Raw genomic sequence first — 21,247 nt, 5'->3', positions numbered from 1 at the left:
AAAACGTGAGACACGCGCTTGTTTTCACCTGGCTGCCAAAATGACATCGCACACGTGGTAGATGTCGCGGCGAGTTACGCAGATTTCGCGCAAGAACATCAGTCTCAACTTTCTTGAACAGAAATAATGTATGTGCTACGTTTCCTTGCATTTTGTACACGCAGGAGGTTCACGAAACGATTTTCGTTTCTTGACAGTTTGATACTTGCGCTCAGTTCGCAACGACTCGGTTTTGTTCTACCGTTTCCGTTCGTGCGGTAAGGTCATGTTGGCGTACTACCTTAATTCTCCTAGCACTCTCGGCTCCCCCCTCCCCCCTCCTCCCTTATCTCTTACACTTCGCGCTCGCTCTCCTGAAACCTCTTTCATGCTTCGTCGTCATCTTTCACTCGGAGCGGTGCGACCCCTCCCCCCCCTTTTTTTTTTATTTACTCGGAGCATAGGCGTGCACCGTCCTGCTGCTCGCGGAGCGTCCTCCCGCAGCCCTTCTGTTTAAACTTTTTGTTCGAGGAGGCTATGTTCGTTCTCGGCGGCCGTTCAGCGCGGCACGCCTGTGCGCTCGTGCTCTCGGCATCGAAGTGCGCTGGTCGGCCGGCCTGGTTGCATAACAGTTTATTCCAAACTGCGTAAACTATATGCCGCTATCATCAGCCTATGTTAACTTCCCTGCGTCTGGATTTGCCTTTTTTAATCACAACGGGAGCATTTTTCATTTTACGGGGACCATATTTTGCGGTTGCATGGAGTGTGAATTTGCATTTTTATTATGCTGCTTTTGTTATGGCGTTTACTTTTGCTCTCGAAGAAACATTTAGGTACGTATTTTATTTTCAGCAAGACTTCAATTAAGGCACTTGTACACGTGCTACGTCAGCTGATGTGGTTCAAACCATCCAGTTTTCATTATTTTTGTGGTCACATTTCAACATAACTGTTTGACCGCATTACTTGATTTTTGTAGTGTCTTTAGACTAGAATAAATAGATATTCCATACTGCTGCCTCAGCATTCAAGTAGAGGTCGACAGCTTGAATTCTGTGGCCAAATATTGTACCGGATGTTGCTATTACAGAGTTTGATTCTGACCAGATGTTTACTTTGTTTTGTCTTTTGCTTAAATGTACATATGAAGCGGTTATCATAGCCTTAGTCGCATATGTTTACCTTCTTTGCTCATCACAGTGCGCATATTGCAGGCAAATTTGTGACTTACTGTTATTAAAAAATTTGTAATGTATGTGTTGAAAGCAGTTTACTGATTTAAAGGGCCCAGAAAACAATTTGACTTTCATATGCTAACGATGCATGTCTGTAGATTGTCTCTAAGAATTGAAGCCTACTTTTTAAAGCGGAGCGGGGACCCTTAGTTTAGAGATATATTACATATTTTATTGTCATTCAGCCGTGTGCCAAGTTGAGGGAAGGAGGATCATAATTTTTGCTTTGTTATTTTTTATATTAGACTTTCCTTATTATTGCTTGCAGTTTGGCGATGAGTGGCAAAATACTGATGGTTTTTGCAGTTTTCTAACCTTAGTAAATATTTGTATTTGCTGTTTGCTAATGTCAGTATTTTTTTTTTTCAGATATGTACAAAGACATCAATTGCCTTAGCTTTTGTACAATGATGTTTAATATTCAGTTACTTGAAACATTGAGTAAAATGAATTCTTTATAGCTACCATTCACACAAACTTGCAGTTCTTACATGACGTCAACATGCTGATCAAGAAGGACGGCAAAGAGGCAGTTGAAATTGGCCTTAGCAAGACACTTGTCTTGGTTTTGAAGGACACCATTCGTGCAAGAAAAAAGGACATTGCCCGGGTGCTCGAAGTATGTTCTGAGGGAATGCGTGAAAGGAGAAAGAAGCGTAAGTATTAAGCTGTTTCCTTCTGTTTGCTGCATGTGCTATCTAATTGGCAGTTTTTCGCTAAATGCCTACATTTTTGCCATTTTGCATTGCCTTATAGATATACTAAAAACATGGCTGAGCATCAGAAAGAATCATAAAACCATAACTAGCCTGTGCATTTCTTCATATATAACAATTTTCGCATTAGCTGAATTTAAATTACCTATTGTCCTTCTCCATTGTAATGGTGCAGCCTTTTCGAATCTGTTCAACTAGTTGCAGAGAATTAGGTGATACCTGATTCAAATCTTCACAAGCTTTGCTGATTTTTGCTGTCAGATGTTTGGCTTTCAGTTTGCGTGCCTCTACATATTTTCAATTTTGTTTATTTGTCTTCCTAAATTAGACAATAAATTATCGCCTCAAAACTCGGCTGTCTCTTTTTACCTGCAAGGAGGTACACCATTGTTGTGTTGCTTCTTTCTATTGTAGATGTACAGACAGTACGCATTCTGCAACTCTTGGCAAACATTGGGAACCAGCCGGGAGCTCTGGATGTTATGTTTGTATCATTTGTAAGTTTTCTCTTTGTCATTTGAATATTCAGGAAGCCTACTTGAAACCGACATTATTAGCGAATTTTCTTTGTTTCTAAAATGGTTTACGGTCTAACTTGTAATATGTATTAGTGATTCATAATTCAAATGGAAATACTACACAAGTTTTCATCACAACTGTGAATTCTTTGCTGTGAAAGGATTATTTGCACTGTAAGTACAATCAAAAGCACTTTTAAGAGACTCCTGCCATCACATGCTTACCACGTCGTATTGCATACAAGAGTCACCTGATGAAGCACTGGTAATGTCAAGATTGGTGCAGTGTGCTATTTGACTAAGCACTCTGCTGCAGTGGACCAGCAGTGCTTTATCAGATGGCTCTTGCAGGCAGCTTGGTGGGGTTTAGCATTTACTGGAAAGGGGTCTCTCAACCTGCTCATGCATGCTAGTACCTAACATGTTCCTAATGTCTGGAATATATAATCTGAGACTGCTTCAAAAGAAATATTTGCCACATTGTCTTATCCTAAAGGCTTCTGAAGGTGGGTAATGCAGTTTAATAGTTGTTTTAAAAAAATGCTGTAATTTGCTAGCCAAGTTTGAAATGATGTAATAATTTTAATTCTTCTGAGATTAGGTTTACCACATTGGTTGGGAGAAAATACTGCTATATTTCAAGGTTCATGCTGTATAAATATAATGCCTTCAACTACAGATGCTAACATTTCATGCATTAACCATGTGGCACTGTCATTAGACATCCTCATTTATAGTAAACATTGTCAATAAATCCAAATTGTTATTTTTGCATTTCAAGTTAGTCAACATATTTTTAGTATTCGAACCTTTAGTATTTCAAAGTGCTCAGACTGCCTGCCGCTATAACGATTACAACTTCTTGAACACTTGAGCTTCCTGCCGCCTCTTGAGGCTCACCACTGATGTTCTGGATGTCTGTGCATACAATGTGCTATGCGTGGAAAATGTTTTAACATGCCATGCTTCAGTGTTGACATTTTTTAGAGCTTCTGCTGTTTGGTTGTTTGGTAATGCTCTGCTGTTTTACACGTAATTGTCGCTCAACTCAAAGCTCCAGTGTACACATTCAATGAATAATGTGTGATGAATTTTCACAACTGCCACATAGAGCAGCGAGAACACTTTTTCCTTGTTACTAAACCCTAAATGTAAACACTTCAGGAAGCATTGCGATGACCTAGGGCTTGGCTGGTTCATACTTAGCACAAGAAGACGTGCAAAAGTTCAGAAATGCATTATGTGTTATGTATTACATGCACTTTGTTTTTTTGTTTTTTTGTAGTGCCCCATCACTAAGTATGCTCTTTCCACGTTTTTTTTTTTTTTTTGGTTCTGCAGTATCTACTTGGCCAGTGCAGGGTATGCTGTAGGCCTTGTGTGAAGCCTTCAATTGAGCCAGCTGTTAATATTTTAGTAGTAACCACCGTGCTACAGTGCTGTTTATTGTTTATTTACATTTTTAACTATCACAATAAGCATTCCAGGTCATGTGAAATGCAAAGTTCGTGGGGCATCATAGAAGTTCTCTAACCCAGGTGCTTTTGATGAGTGTAGCCATTTTTGTTTGATAAAATACCTTGCATAATCTAAAATTACCATGCAGCAGCATGCTGCATGAATAAAAATGGGTTGACCTTATGTGCTCTCATTTATGACTTGACCAGACTGCTGGCTTTGTGCCTCCTGAACCAACCATAACAGTATACTCTGCATTGATAATTGTGAGATAACCACCAGTGGTTTCCGATAGGGCCCTTTTCCAGTACATTGCTGTACACTAAAGGGGCATTGGCGTATTCTAAATATAGAGTAGAAAATACGTTGAATTTGCTTTTTGCCAGATGTAGTGCATATTTATACAGCTGCTCTGTTATGCACTTCTTTCACAATTTTATCAAGGAACAGGAAGAAAAGCCTGCCACGCCGTGCGTCGGATATACTGGGAGCAGCATCAAAGAAGCTGAAGAGCATTTTTCCTTCATTGAGCAGCGGAAGCTTCTTCGAGTCATCGACTCTACTTAGGATATTGTTCCAATAATGGGTCGATTTTGGCTGTTCAATCTGACATATGACAAGGGGTCCGACAATTTGTGCTGCTTCATAGAGCACCTCTTTTTGGGCGTCTGCGTGTCGAAGCCAAGATGCGCTGCACGACGCTTTATTTCATCACTTAAGGCCGAATTTTATGCAAGCGCACGCGTTGACACTGACAAAGCATAGGAATAATATTGTGTACTGCGATTATTGTTGCATACGACTAAAAGTTTTGTTGTTGTTTTTTAAGAAATGTCACTATGCTGTTGTGTGCATTGTTCGGTTCTGTTTTTTGCAAAAAATTGTATACTTTGTTGTCTGCATTTGTTGGAACTGTTTTGCTTTTCATTTTTTTTAGGTATTTACGCACATAACATGTTTTTGTCCGTCTGCTAGGCTCTCGGTGGAGAGTGGCAGTATTGTTAAATAAATGAGGTTCCATAGCGCGCCTCAATGAAGAAACAGAACACAAGTGCCCCCCTGCCCCCTCCACCAGCACCCGAGCACCCACTAGCCCGAACCCTGACCCTTCTATGCCGAATAAAAGACTTCCAGTTTCCTTCTGTGTGACATTTTTTTGTAACATGCTCTGTGAATTTGAAAAAACAATCATACTGGCATGGGCCATTCGAGATGTCAAAATAATGGCATGCAGCATCTCTTTACATGCTCATTTGGCATTACAGGTGGTTAAAAGGAATACCATTAAGCTTGATTGCAAATATGTACATAGGAAAAGCATTAAGGAACGTGTAGTGGCAAAAGTAATTCCTAATTAGGAAATGCAATATATGGACGTTATCCGCACTGATTTTTATCAAGGGGTGTAAGGGTGCAATGCCACTGCTTTCACCCTGCAATAGGGTATAAAGGTGATGAAAACACCCCAGTGCATTGGCCCCATAGAAGGGTGTTATGACCAACCGAAGCACCATCGTTGAGGGTGTACTAGCACTCTGAAGCCACTTTTTTTCAAGGGTGCATGGGTGTTAGTTATAGACATGCGAAAACACCTAATAAGGTGTTTTTGTTTTTACAGTGTATTCATGCCTGGTCGCACCTGCTTCTCAGTGACAGAGCTGTTTAACGCCGCGACGGAACCGGATATGCCTTCCTCGAAACGGGCGAGTTTTAGGCCCCGAGGCAACACAGTTGGCTCTTCGGAGTGGTTCACTGTCCACAGCTCAGTGCGGCCTCTAGTCACGGGAATGATGCAACGAGGCACAAGGATACTCTTTTTAGAGCAGGTGAATCTAGTAGGTTCTACTATAGCCTCAAAAGATTCGCACTGGCTCCGAATAGAGAAAACCCGCACGAATGCTGCAGATAACGCTGGCACGATTGTGTCTTGTTCTCTTGCAGAAAATCAATCCCAAGAATCACATCATGCGTTGACCGAGGCAGTACTGCAAATTCTACTCTAAACTTGAGGCCGCCAATAACAACATCCGAAGCACACACACCAAGAGGAACTAAAGGTCACCACCGACACCACGGAATAACACTGCACGGTCACCACTGAACATTACTTTTCTACCTAAACGGTTCTTAAAACTCAAACTCATAACAGATACTGCAGCACCAGTGTCCACAAGAGCCGTTGTTTTCACACCATCAACAAACATTTCCAATTTGTTCTTTAAAATAAACATGGGCAGAGGTATGGACGTCATCGACTCGCCGGCGGCCTCACCTCCATCGGCCGCGCCTCCTGGTTTCCCTGAGGCGGAGGGGAAGAACGACGTCGAGGGGAAGGTGACCTGCGCGGGCGCTGGGGTGGCGGCGTCACACTACGATCAGATGCAGGAGATGAATTCCGTAAATATGTCGAATGGTATGAGTCCCCAGTAGGCATAGTCGGGGATCGCTGTTGTTCGGTGTGCAGCCGTCCGTGAATGTTCGCGTGGGGTCGGTAATCTTGGACAGTTGGAAAACGGCGGCGGCAGTATCTAGCGATATGCCCCGCAATGCCACACCTGTAGCACACAGGTTGAGGGCGCCAGCGATCAGCATAAGAGTCCTCATTAACAAAGTCGCGACGTTGGTTGTAGCGAGGCTCTCGCTGCTGACGAACCACATTTTCAGAGTAGGCGGGCCTCTTTTCCATCGGCTGGTGGTCATAACGTTGAGCACAGCTGCGCTCATCGTCCATATGCGAAGCGCCGCTAGGTTGAACCCACGGAGTGGACAAGGCAACATTTGCCTGCGGTGCACAACTCTGCCGCACATATTCTTCACTACAGATGGCGTCCCTAGATCTTGACAATTCCTCGCGTACAGCCATGGAAACTGAAGGACAGGCTTCAACACTGGCTACAGAGGTGACATTGGCCAGTCTTCCGAATTTAGGTGTAATTCGTCGCAGCTTGAGAGCCTCAAATGTTCTACAATGCTTTATAACATCAGCGGTGGTGCTCAGGTTCTCTTTGCTAATAAGAAAATTATAAACGTCTTCCGCTATTCCTTTCAGGCGGTGACCGACTTTGTCTTCTTCAAGCATAGTGGGGTTGACGAGTTTGCATAGCTTTAAGATGGCTTCGATATATGCAGTACAAGTTTCTCCGGGTACTTGCGCCCGATGAAACAAAGTTTGTTCAGCGCGCTTCTTTGCAGGTTCATCCCAAAAACTTTTCATGATTTCGCTTGTAAAGATAGCCCATGTACTTAATGAATCCTCGTGATTACCGAACCAGTCAAAGGCAGTGGCGGCAAGGAAGAACACCACATTAGCCAGCTTAGTAGCGGCGTTCCAGTGATTGTATTTACTCACTCTTTCGTAGTGTTTCAGCCACTCATCAACGTCCTCCTCAGGTTTTCCGGAAAACGTACGCGGCTCTCGATAATAGGGCCAGTTGTTCGCCGTGAATGATCCTGGCTGCTCCGTGGTCGCTACCCAAGCACCTCTCACCAAGATGTTACGTGCTTTGTACACACGGGGGGTTTGTTTACAGGGATCGGTCCAAACAGGACTGCGGCGAAGCGTACAAACGTTCCTCTGCCCTTGCTCTTCATCTTTCTTCACCGATCTACCCGACCGTTCTTCTTCATCTTCCGTCGACGTTCTACGAAGGCGCGTGACAATATATATATATATATATATATATATATATATATATATATATATATATATATATATATATATATACACAATTTGCGGAACTCTTTGCAGTTTATTTGCTGAATTTATGTTGTTCAATCAGACGTCCATAAATATCCAAATCTTCCGTACCGCCTATTTTTGATCACTGCACGCTTCGTTCAATATTTCTTAATGTTTTTTTAAATGCTAATATTTGGTTCTTTTTAAACTCTGCAAAAATTATCTTACAGAAATGAGTTTCATTGAACCATCCGGTGCATCGCACAGGGTAAGCACTCTATCGGCGCAAGAAATAAGAGCGTGGTGCACTATGGATGAAGCACTGGGCCATCGCACGTTGTGCATTTTACCTTAACGCCTAGTTCTCAAGGACCCGACACGAGCAAGTCGATTCAGCCGTCATGCTGTAAGCAAACCATCTAAGCTGGATGAATTCTCTTTTACAAGAACTCAGTACTATCGAGTGAAGCTAGTTGCGGCGCTACCTCGGAGGCGCAAAAGTACGAGTATGATTTGGGTCCTGCAGCTGCTGCGTTATTTAGACAGGTGATCAGAATGTAAAGTAGAGCTAAATGAAGGCTGTTCATGATGAATAAGTGGGCGTAAACGGAATGTATACACAAAAAAGAGACAACAGGACAAGCGCCGTTTCAGTTCTGAAACGGCGCTTGTCCTGTTGTCTCCTTTTTTGTGTCTACGTCCATTTGCGCCCACTTATTCATCGTCCGCAGACAGGCACCGCATTAGGTTGTGTCCGGAGAGAGGGAGAAGGCGGGTGAACCTACAGCACTCTGTCGCACAAAGTTATCTCAACCGGGGAGCCATTCACCCCGACCCACTAGCGTTGAAACACCTCGATAGACATATGAGGGCCCGAAAAGTTCGATTTCATATTGTCACGTTCACGCAAATGCCAAGCGTGTCGGTTTTGCTTGAACGTACACAAGTAATGCTTAGGTATGGCCGATCATCTCTCCTGTGTGCTCAAACAGGAGGTGTGGCACCATGTACTTCTCTTGCGGCACACCGAGATAAAGACAACAATACTTAGTGGGGCCACATCAAGAGAACATTGCTACGTTTTTTTTTTTTTTTGAATTACAAAATTCTCGAAGAAAAAATGTTTCATGAACTTGATCCCACTTTGCAATTACTGCCTGATCATGTTAGCTGGTGTTTTGATCCGAGGCGTTCAAAAGCGTTAATGAACTGTTTTAATAGTAGTAAATTTATTTTACCTCAAAAGTGTATGTACTGAGTAATTGCCGAAAAAGTTGTAAAAAAAAAGTTGGCAAAGCTGCACCCCCCCCCCTTCACACACTTCCCCAGCAGCAGACAAGTAACCACTCATCCGGCTTCTAGACTTGCACAGATGTCAAAAAAGAAGGAAACAAGAACAAAAGATAGCGTAATACCTCACAAAACCAGTTACGGAGGACTGAACCGGAACTGCAAAAAAAGAACTTTGTAACAAGTATGTCACTTTCATGCATAAAATACAGAACACACAAGCAAAACCACTTAGTGGAGCATCAGTGAGCATGATTGCTGTTTGACGCTATCTTTTATTTACACGCTGCCCAGTATTTAAGAGCGGATACGTAAGCATTCAAAGGGAAGGGAGAGTGCTGTGGAAGCGTTCCTTTCAGGTGTTTAGGCGTGACTTTAACACCGATAAGTTTTCAGGCTATCACAAGGCCGAATACCTTACTTTTTCTTGCAAATATGCCAAGCGTTGAATTAGATTTATGTCGTTTTCTTTTGATATTTCGAAACGAATGCTTTACCGGTAACATCGTAACGCAAAGGAAAGGATCACAGCGGCTTGAAGAAAAAGACGTTGGCTGGTCAGCTTCATTAAACAACCCTTAGCGAAGGTCAACTCCTTTCGCAAAGTATGAATTTTGCGAAAACAACAATGCGTTGCATTTCTCCACACAAGTTGGAATGCTATATGGGAGAGTAAAGAATAGTGTTACAAGAAAAATGTTTAAGTGAGTTGGAGCAATGCGTACAGTATGCATTCTGTCGTGCCACCTAATCTATCAAATTGCTTGACAACATGGATGGCATGTAGTTCCCACGATATATTTGTAGAAACAATAATCACAAGCCCTTAAAAGGATCATATAGAGCTAGAGGCAAATGCAGTACAATTCTCAGAAGAGACAGCTAGTTTGCTTTTCCGTGCTAAATGTCACTTCTTTTGTCTTCTTTTTATTCACGCATGTTATTTGATTGTGACTATTTTTACGTTATTACCATCGTCTACTTACTAAATTTGTTAACTGCTGAGTTTTGTTTTCAGAGGACCAAGTACTCGTGTCGTCAGGATGACATTTACTTGAATATCTTGAATACGATTAGATATACCATTTACGCGAAAAAGAAGTGGCCTTAGTATGGTATACAGTGGGGCTCCAGAAAACAAAAGATGGTTTTACTTCTGAAAGTCCATTATTTAAGCTGACTGCTTGTTCCCTTTGAGTGAGACAAGGATCCCGTACTAGCCCCAGCAGGAGTAACTCATGATTTTCCTCGTCGAATGATTTTGAAAACTCTACAAATTTTTCTATTACGAAAGCTCGTTTTTCACATTATGTAGAAATATATTCTCTTCACTCTAGAAGTACCACTCTAGATGATGGGTTCCTGCGCCATTCGATTTGGTACGGTGTATGCAACGTAATTTTTTCAGTAAACATTCTCTAAGGATTTAGGAAGACGGGTAGCATGGACACAGATCCATAATTTCCTGTACCGTTTTTGTCTCCTTTTTGAAATTTGTTTTATTTTATTTATTTTTGACATACCGCAGTTTCAATGAGACCAAGCAGGTGGGCATATTTACGCTAACCTCGAGTAGCATTACAACAAGAATACGTGTGCTCTTGCGCTGAGCATAAGCAACAAAAGAAGCAAAACAAAAAAAAAATGATACATTTATCCACAGAAATGGAGACTTTTGGACAATCAGAACTCAAGGGAACTGTATATACGCCCCTTGCAAAGCGACGGCGATAGCACTGGTGGCGGAGTTGATAAGTGAATCCCGGAGCGGAGCCGGCCGCGTCGTCTGCTAGCCACGTGTTTCTATGCAGACGTCGCGTCGAGAATTAGCTTGGCCACAGCGTTTGCATCGTTGAATAAACTGCTCCCGTTACCAGTGCACTGTTACACAACCTACGGGGCATCTCCAGAAAGAGTTTTAAAGCGAAAGCCTTTAATGGCTCAAGCTGTAGTGAAAAATGTGTCCCGCTTTTGCGGCGGCTCTGATGGGCCGAGGCGGGAAGACGTCGTAAAGGTCTCGACAAATCACAGAGCACTATCACAGTGTGCGCGAATGCGGGCCTTATTGGTCATAGGTCAATAAATAATCAATTACTAATAATGACTATTTAGAGGGGCAACAATTCCCTACCTATTAATTATATAATTAATTATGTAAGTAAGTAAATGATTACCTAAGTAATGGCTAAATATTTATAACTAGTCAGTTGAATAATTAATTACTAATTATGCCAGTTGCGTAGCAGAATGCGGCACACAGGCTTTCGCCTTTCACTGCTTCAGTCGCTAAAGTCCCTCGTTTTTTTTTTTACTTGGGTAAATGTTCGAAAACTATAAAAAAAATGTGCTATAAATTGTATTTATTCGTTTCAAATTGGCAAGCTATACGACCGAGAACTTACTGTTTGAGTTCACTTCGCGTTACAAGCCGCCTGTAATTCCTGTCTCATATTTCGATATCAAAGCACTTGGAAGAGTATTGGCGCGTCATTGTGAATTTTCGGACTCTGTTAACATCATTAGCTTTTAGATATTGGAAACTAAATACGTCGGTGACTACGTAAACCTGGAATAGTTCATTTATTTTTGTGCAGTGCAGCACATTTTTTTACCGCTTAATTTTTCAAGTTGTTTCATAGGCCATGGGTGAGAAGTATAGGCGTATATGGTGAGCGTCAGGTACGAGCCTTTTTTTTATTAAACACGGGACTCGAAGCGCGGGGTACGGGCATTTAGTGGCCTATAAGCACAGCTTGTTAAGAGTCGCAAGTCTAAATATTCTGTTCTTTTACCTTAGCGCATAAGCTTCCCCAAGATTGGAATTGTTTAAGGTTTAAGCGCTCGCTTTATAGCGCATTTCACCCATTTCTGACTGTACACGACAGTAAACGTGGCATCGCTATGATCCAATTCATCATCACACATAATCCCGTGGGAGATGGTTTTACACGGGGGCACTTAATTAAGCATTGCTATTATGACTAGAACGCAACTGCGTTGTCGGACCTCTTTCGTGTCAAAATTCATTAGGTCTACCTTTGTTCGGCTTTAACTTGCAAGCCGTCGCGAAATATGAGCACGTGTCTGTCTCGCAACACGAAAGTCCTGGAATTTCACGGCGCTCAAACTTGACTCAGTTTGAATTTCTGCTCAATTATCTTCCTTTCGTAAGTAAATTTCTTTAGAAATTTAACGTCAGTCTGAACATTTCAGACTTCTCCTGAATTTTTCATCGATATTTTTAGTTGATGGACAACAACGATGACGCCGGATTTTCTGTGACATGGGAGTCTTAGCTACATCGCAATGAAGTCCCCTAAATTGGGTAAATTAAGCGATATACTTCTAAGAATGTGCTGCTGGCACAATATAGCCCAGATTTTTCTACCCTCACTTGCAGGCTGTTTTGGTTGGTTAACATTATTGTTTTGGTTAACTATACCATCATTCTAATCATTGAATTTTTGTTTCTACATTATTAACATTATGTCACTTCTCTGATTTTAAGCCACCAATCTCCCAGTGGTTTTTTTGTAGCTTCCACCGCCGGTTTATTCACCCGGCCACTGGTATCTCTAAACCCCAGAGCTTCAGCAAGTGACTGCGCCTGCATCGACTTCCGGATGAATACCTACCATTACATTCGAGTATACCATGGTCAATTGTTTCCCTGGAGTTACCACATACAGCCCATGCGTCATCTTCATTGTTAAATTTTTTTTGTAGCTCTGTGTTCTAAGGCACCCTGATCTAGCTAGCTTCAAAAAGTTGAGTTATCAAAGAAAGCTTCCTTCCTTATCTGCCTTTTCCACTTTCGGTATAATTCCACTTTCTTTTCCATCGAATTTATCCAATTTTTACCTTCTGTGTTTTTCACCTGTTGCTTAAAGCTCTTTATTTCTTCGTCCTTGTGACCGGCATACTTACTGGATAGTTTCCTACTCACGACACCAGGCGCCATCTGTCGGTGGCGCGGGCGCCTCGCGTTGAATACGTGCTTATCATCGAGCGTTCTTCAATCCTCTCGTTAACTGGCTGCACCACCTATGCATGTAGATGTCTGCTGTGATGTGCATCGCTGCGCACATTTGTTTTTGTACCACGCAGTAGTACTGCTCTCGGTGACGCATTATGCTAGGGTAGCCTGCCTGCAGGTTACGAACTGTAAATAGCCGTTTATGTTGCAGATTCTTTTTTTTTTTTCGAGGGGAAGGGGGGGGGGGGGGAGATTGCCTTTCCTTACGTTTTTTTGTTACTTTTAGATTTCCGCACGAGGATTTAGATTTTTAAACCTGACTCCATGGCTGGGCTTCGCGCTGAAGTTAGCTTAGGCAAAAAGTGTTTTTTCTGCTAGTAGTAATTTGTCTTTGTTTTTCCTCTTTCCTTTAAGAGAATCTAAGCACTACTACCAGGACTCCCAGTTATTTCCTCATTTCAGAGAGAAGTCGGCGTGTAAAACAGCTGAGCGACGTAGTAGCTTGTTGCAGTTTGCATCTACCTCGGACACAACAAACACGATATCATTACATGTCATGGCCTGGCCCAAACGTCTAAGCAGCGGTTTCACACAAGCCGATAGCGTCTAAATTAAATATACTGGTCTTGGGGCTGAAAAACTCGCGAGAGCTTGCTGCTGTATTAGGCGTAATATTCTTTTAAGGTTTAATGTAAATAGCGACACGAGGTTGTCCTCTCCAGCGATGGCTCTGTGGTTAAGGCTCTTGACTGCTGAGCCCGAGGACATAGATTACATCACGGAATCGACAGCCGCGGTTCGACGAAGACGAAGCTGAAGCGCCTGTGTAGCGTGTGATGTCAGCGCACGTTAAAGAACTCCGCGGGCTAAATTTCCGGAGCACTGTAACTACGGCGTGTCTCATAGCCGATGCCTCTTTTGGACGCTAAACTTCATATACCATTTGTAAACTGAGTTCTTATAGACCGTTTTACCGAGAGCAAGCAGAAGAGGAGGAAAATACTCTCTAACCAGATTCCTTGCGCCGGTCCATTGTTGTCAGTACCGAGTGGGCTGTGCATTCGCACGCTTCATGCATAGCAGAGTGGCCTTGCACCTCGGTATATTGTCGTTTGAGAGACTTAAATACCTTTATTAGCGCCTATTTTAGTGGTAATGTCTTCAGGACAGCAATGCGTGATCGTGGACTGCACAAACAATCAAAGAAATCTCAAGATACCCCGCCGGGGTGGCGCAGTGGTTACGGCGCTCGACTACTGTTCCCAAGGACGCGGGATCGAATCCCGGCCTCGGCGGCAGCTTTTCGATGGAGGCGAAAAGCAAGGCGCCCGTGTGCTGTGCGATGTGAGTGCAGGTTAAAGCACCCCGGGTGGTCGAAATTCCCGGAGTCCTCCACTACGGCGTCTCTCATAGCCTGAGTTGCTTTGGGACGTTAAACCCAACAAACCAACCAACCAGAAATCTCAAGATGATTGCCGAGAGCGTATGCATCGATAGTCCGAGTTCGGCGGTGATATGTTTCTGCTTCACCGCTTTCCAGTCTACCCAGATTTAATTCGCCCATGAACGTTTTATGTAAGCCAGATAGACTTATAACAATGACGGACTCAGGAATATGATGCCCATTTGACTTCCTCCGCCGTAGTAACCACGCGCGCCGGGCAGGCCGTGCCTCCCGCAAGCCCTCCGCGCCAAAGATATACGGTGGATCGCTTCCGCCTACGCAAGAAGAGCGTGCTAAAATCTGTTCTTCACTTAAACAATAAGCCGACAGCGAAAAAAAAATATTTCTTGCGGATTTCTGACCCATACCGTGTTAGTGATAATTGCAATACAAATAAATTACGCAACACATTGCCACATGTTGCGCCGCGCGGCTAATTGTCTGCACGCTAGCTCCGCTGCTAAGGTGTCACCGAAATTTACATCTTTCATTTACTGATACAATGGGATCGGCCTTCAGGCAGTTCCATGAGAGAGCATTTATTCTAGCGCTGAGCAATTACAAATTGCGCCGTCGGATGTGCCTTCGATGCGAAACAATTTAGGCCTAGCGACGACTAGGGAGTACCGCTTGACGAGTGTGCGTAGTCCGCCGCCCCAGCGGGCGGCGACGCTTTCGTAAGCACTGCTGCTGCTGATGATGATTACATCAGACAAAATGGCTAAGTGCTGCTGTATGTGATGCGAATTTGTCGTCTTCGTTCATGGTGCAGCTGAGAGCGCACGTTTTTCGACGTTTTGCTCAACAATACGTCGTGCATACGATGCTGCTACGACGTACGGTACGGTGGAATACCATGTTGCGCCGCGGGACGAGCACCAAGACTGCATGAAAACGTCGACGGATGGTACTTTAGACACTACTTCTTTTATGTGCTGGTCTTGAACCGTGGTTTACCTTGAAAGTATAGATAGTTGAAGCAGGACAGCTCGATTGTAATTCAAAATGGGTCGCACTTCACGTTAAATCAATGTGGCGATAACTGGAAAACACCTTTCGTAGTATCTGCATTCCGCGTTCGGTAGCTGCCCGTACGATTCATTCACTGTGTTTGTGTGTACAGTTATCATTGCGATTATAAAATATAATTGAAAATACATGTATTGTGAAAGATAAAACAGATACATCCTCACTGCGGAAGTGGAGCGCAATTCTTCGCAGTCACCCCGGCCGCTAGTGCTGTTTCCAACAGCTGCCGCCATGCCAAACGGATGATATACGGTTTGCTGGCGCGCTCCAACAAAGCACAAATAGCACCAAGGTGTTGGATAGCTTTCACGAGCACCGCGAAACAGCACTTTTACTCTGCCGCACCGCGGCATCAACACGCACAGCACAGCCCAAGAGGGCGTCAAGCGGAGCCGCAGTGGACTTTCCCAGTTTGGCTCATACAGGCGCCACCATCAAACTAAGATTGCTGCGCCCAGGCATCGAAACTAAAAAGGCTCTACTCAAGCTAGCATTTGTTTGCTGCTGTTTCTTTGGCATGTATACGTGCAGGATATACAAAGATGCATTATACTTGACATGCAGGCACAACAGTTTGATAGGTGCTATAGTTCCAGGGATACAAAGAAACGAGCCTAATGCGACAGTGTTAATAAATAAAGCACAATACAATATTTCTGCCGTTAGCTCGACAACTCACATGCACACAAAGCGATGAATTGTTGATGTGACTGGCACACACCAACCAAACGACAACACAGCCTGATTGCCGAGGTTCGAAATGGCTGGCAGGATCAGGGAGAAGAGCTCATTGAAAGCGCAATTATATATGCGTCATACGCAAGAGTAATGTTTGCAATTGTTACCAAATGTTTTATCGTTAGTAAGGAACTGAAACAGCATTATTAGCGCAGCTGCGCGATGAGCACCGACACAGTTAACGCGGACGTCTCCCCCCCCCCCCCCCCCCCCCCCAAAGCTAATCCCTATAAATAACAATTCCGTTTTACCTCTGTGACAACGCAAATAAACTCGTTCCAGCACAACCGTGCGGCGAAAATATCTTTGGCGATTTTATCTAGCGCCAGAAGGCTAGCTAAGCTGGCTACTGTAGGCGCGGCCGCGGCGAACCACGGCCTCCCAGTCCCCAAGGAAGCTCCTGCCCGGCGGCGCTCTAGTCGACAGAAAATGGTCGCACCCGGGAACGGCTAACAAGTCTGATCTATAATGGCGTGTGGCGCAGAATGTGTCATATTTTGGGTCGCGGCGCGTCACCCTGAGCCGATATGAAAAGAGCTTGCCAAGCAAACTTGAGGTGAATAAAAACAAAAAGAAAACAGCAACAAATTACGAGTGACTTTAGCGACTAAAGTAGTGAAAAGTGAAAGCCTGAGTGTCGCATTCTGCTACACAGCTGGCAATGATTAATTAACTTCATAATGGGGAATTAACTCATTAGTAAATAAGTAGGTAAGTAATACCTTAAGCAACTAATTGTTATTAAATTAGCTAACCAATGTATTTCCTAATTATTCCCCAATTGGTAATTATTTATTCATTATTTGTTGTTGATATTGACATACGACCATATAAGGCACGCATTCGCTCATACTGTGGTGGTGCTCTGTGATTGGTCTGGAGGCCACGGCGGGATGACGTCATAGAGGTTTAGTGGGCGTTACTGGAAAGAGCGGGTCACGGCACTTTTGTTCCGCACGGCATATCAATTTTTGGCCGAGCACAGGCACATGTAACATGTTTCTGGCTACAAAACTTCATTATGTTTCACAGGTGCTCCTTTGCGCGAGGAATTATACCCACAGTTTTCACCGATCGTTGGCGACCTTCATATGGTCGTCCAGTTTTGAGCCTATGCGGCGCGATAACTTATTCAGGCCTGTTTCTGCTGGCGGACTAGGTTTGACACATCTTTATGTCAGACAGTTAGTTGCTCGTTTCTTCGTTTTCCGTAATAGCTACCATCCAATTACCACAGCATCCCTGCAAACTAACCTTGTGAACCTTCTTCCAGACCTAGTGGTCTCCTCCAATTTTACCGACCGGCCCTTATTATTTTGTTTTATGAAAGAAATTTACGATTCAGTGCATTTTCGGACAGTTCACTTCTCTTATGAGCACGTATTCTCGGTTTCACGAAAAAATTTATACCAAGATATCTATATTGTTTCCGCCTCCCTTATATCGTTCACTCTATTCTAGTTGTATGGGGCATGATGTATTAAAAAGGGTGCGCAAAAGGGCTCGCCTTCTACTAAAACGATTTTCTTTAAACTTCATGCCAAGGTTTTGCCTTTTAAGTGTGGCTCCAGAAAAAAAAAATATATTTTCGTTTCTTCTGTTCTGAAACCATCGAACACTGTTTTATTGCCTGCAAAGATGCAGTATTATTTTGGAACGTTCCGCAAATAATATTGAAGAAAGACTTTATTTTGAATTCCAACAGTGTGCGTTACTTGATAACCACCGAACATGACCATGAACCCTTTGATATGATTTTCCTCCTTGGACTGCACAGCCTGTAGAAAACGCGTATGTTGGATCCGAATGCTGAGCCTCTAGTTTTCCCGCTACTCCTTTCGGCCAAATGGTACACCAGCTTAGAGACACGAAGATAGTGACTATCAACCGGACTGGCTGCCATTGTTGATGTGTTGTCTTTCCTTGCCACCGTTTTAGTGAAGTTGTGCTAAGTCGTATTCTAGTTGTGTGGAGTTGTATGTGTCAATTGGTCTTTTCGCCTACAGGCTGATTACTCTCTACATAATGTATATCGCTCTACGCTGAATTTAAAAGCATGCAATAAATACCATGCAGAAAAAGGATCCGGGCGTGGTACAGCGGTAAACCGCTCGCCTGTGGATCCAAGAGATGGAGGTTCGATTCCCGGATGGCTACTGATTTTTTTTTAATGTGGAGAGGAGCATTTGGCCTTGGCTCTGACGTCACGGCATACGGCACACGGCGTATCGCATACGCGAAGCTCGGTTCTGACCCTGGTAGTGAAGCTTTTCGCTTCAAACACCTGCGCCTTTCCTAGTGACGCCAGTTGGCGAGTTCGCGCATGCGCAGCTGTGGCTTTTTCTGACGACGATGCCACGCTCACCCCGGTGTTGACTAGCCCAGTGAATGCACACACAGGTTTTACACACACAGTTAGAACGCAAACGAAGTATCAAATATCACACAAAATGAAACTTACACGAAAAGAGTCACGGAGAGAAAGAAATTAATGAGTAGCATGTCTTATATACACGGTGAGAGAATTGCAGAGCACATCACGAACCCTCCCCCCCCCCCCCCAATATATAGAGAAAAAAAAACAAATAACTGTCTTTGACTATAGTAATATAGATATGTACATAAATTAAACAACCACTCGAGGCGCAACAAGCGTGTAAAATCTAAAACACAGGTTAGAAATACAGGGAAGTGCAATATAGAAATAGAGTTGAACGCGGGGCAGTAGGATTCGAATATAATGTTTGAAGTTAAATTGTAAATAAGAAACGGATAAAAAGATACAAACAGCATTGAACAGGATAAAAAGTAAAACGTGAAGTATAATGCAATAGTTAGGCTAGAAAGTGGAAGTTATATGTGATATAGTACTGTTTACAATACAACGCTACGAACATCCAATATAAAATGAGGAGAGCGAGTTTTGGAAGATGTCAAGGTGAATACAAAAAGAGTTAAGCAACCTCTGCATTCTGTCCAGAGGGGAATGGGAATAAGACACGGATAAACTTAAAACGGTCTGAATACCCTCATGCTCTTTGTGGCCATGAAGGACTTTGTACAGAAAAATTCTATCTACTGTGGTACGACGGCAGTTAAGAGAAGGAAGATTTAGTGAGGTAATCCTTCCTGGTGGAGCGAGAGGAGGAAGTTGTGCAAGGAAAGCGGTATCGAAATATCCATATATTTGTTTGCTGTTTTGTTATACTTTGTCAACCTTGTCCGAGTTTGATTTGCAAGTGCGAATCCAAATAACCGACGCGTACTCCAAAAGCGACAATCATATGGCCAGGTATAACTTTCAGAGCGGAAGTGGAGTACGGAACTTTATCGAAAGTCTGCAGACGAATCCGAGTGTGCGCATAGCCCACTGAGCAATGAGTTTAGTATGAGAGGAGAAGCTGAGGGTGCGGTCAAAAAGTACTCCAAGGTCATTAATTACATCAACCCTGTCCAATAGCACAGAAGCCACAGAATAACGGTAGAGAACGGTGTGCGTTTTACGAGTAAATGATACAATCCTAGTTTTGGAAGAATAGAATAATAATAATAATAATAATAATAATAATAATAATAATAATAATAATAATAATAATAATAATAATAATAATAATAATAATAATAATAATAATAATAATAATAATAATAATAATAATAATAATAATAATAATAATAATAATAACAATAATAATAATGTTCTATTGCACGAAAGAATGCAAAGTTCCGGAATCGGGCCTTTCAAAGCCACCAATGGCTTCGGGGACTAGGTGCGGCAAAAGGCAGCGAACGAGCGTGCAATAACAAATATTAACATACAGAAAGGTCATGTAGTAATACTTTGGAAGAACTATATCAACAAGGGCAAATCACAAAATAAAATGAATATCAAACAACTCAAGAGTACATATTACAGACAGATAAATGTTTGTGTTACAAAGAGCCGAGCATTTTCTTGATTACAGTTTTGGATGTAGCCGAGAGTATCTCATCAGGCAAATTATTAAAAATTTTCGGCACATAAACACTGCGTCTAGCTTCTCCATATCTCTTTGAGGAATAATAATAATAATAATAATATTAATAATAATAATAAATTTTTATTTAATGTGCGCAGGAAGAACTATGTGGTATTTGTGCGGCAGCACATATAAAAAAAAGAAAGAAAAAAATTAAAATGCACAAACAAGTTTACACACACAGAGAGAACACAAAAGAAGAAATAAATAACATATGAAATGAAACTGAGACAAAGAGTGTCACGGAAAGAAAGCAATCAATGAGTAGCATCTCTTATATACACAGTGAGAGAATTGTTGAGCACATCACGAAAGAAAAAAAAGAACGGTAGATAGAGAGAAAAAACAACAACAAATAACTGACATTGATTATAGTAATATAGAAATATATATAAAATAACCAACCATTCCAGGCGCAACAATTGCGTGGTACTTAAAACACAGGTTAGAAATACAGGAAAATACAATAAAGAAATAGAATTGAACGCAGGATAGTAAGATTCGAATACAAAGTTTAAAGTTAAAATATCAGTAAGAAACAGATAAAAAGCATTTCAAGATACAGACAGCATTCAACAGGAGAAAAAGCAAAAAAATGAAGTAAATACAATATTTGTTGGCTAGAAAGTGAAAGTAATATGTGATAAAGTACTGTTTAGAATACAACGCTAAACATTCAACATAAATGAAGCGAGCGAGTTTTGGAAGCTGTCCAGGTGAAGACAAAAAGAGTTAAACAACATCTGCAATCTGCATTCTGTTCAGATAATAATATTGTTCAATCAATCAATCAATCAATCTTTATTTAATGTGCGCAGGAACAACCATGTGATCTTCTACTGCAGCACAAATAACAAAAATGCACACACTGATAGTACACAAAAGAACAAACAAATAAAACATGAAAGGAAACTAAGATGAAAAGAGGCACGGAGGTGATAATAATAAAATTATTATTATTATTATTATTATTATTATTATTATTATTATTATTATTATTATTATTATTATTATTATTATTATTATTATTATTATTATTATTATTATTATTATTATTATTATTATTATTATTATTATTATTATTATTATTATTGGTTCATGGGGAAGAAAGGCGCTATATATTACACTTGTTCTGTGGGCACCTGACCCGCGCCGTAAGGGAAGGT

General features: G+C 42.1%; 2 protein-coding genes across 2 annotated transcripts in view; one reads left to right on the top strand and one right to left on the bottom strand.

Annotated features, from left to right (window-relative positions):
• Window positions 1-21,247, bottom strand: part of LOC146209862 (luciferin 4-monooxygenase-like) — a 197,043-nt gene that overhangs the window by 99,497 nt on the left and 76,299 nt on the right. The window lies entirely within an intron of this gene.
• LOC146209863 (uncharacterized) lies at window positions 1,520-4,741 on the top strand. Its single transcript, XM_084604603.1, has 3 exons — window positions 1,520-1,873; window positions 2,348-2,430; window positions 4,354-4,741. The coding sequence occupies exons 1-3, from the start codon at window positions 1,720-1,722 to the stop codon at window positions 4,474-4,476; spliced, it is 360 nt and encodes a 119-aa protein (XP_084460729.1). The 5' UTR covers window positions 1,520-1,719; the 3' UTR covers window positions 4,477-4,741.

Source organism: Amblyomma maculatum, chromosome 1 (genome assembly GCF_055883805.1).
Source record: "Amblyomma maculatum isolate TAMU_Amacu chromosome 1, ASM5588380v1, whole genome shotgun sequence".
Classification (NCBI taxonomy): domain Eukaryota; kingdom Metazoa; phylum Arthropoda; class Arachnida; order Ixodida; family Ixodidae; genus Amblyomma; species Amblyomma maculatum.
The sequence above is the reverse complement of the archived record's forward strand: the minus strand, read 5'-3'. Positions and strand labels throughout refer to the sequence as shown.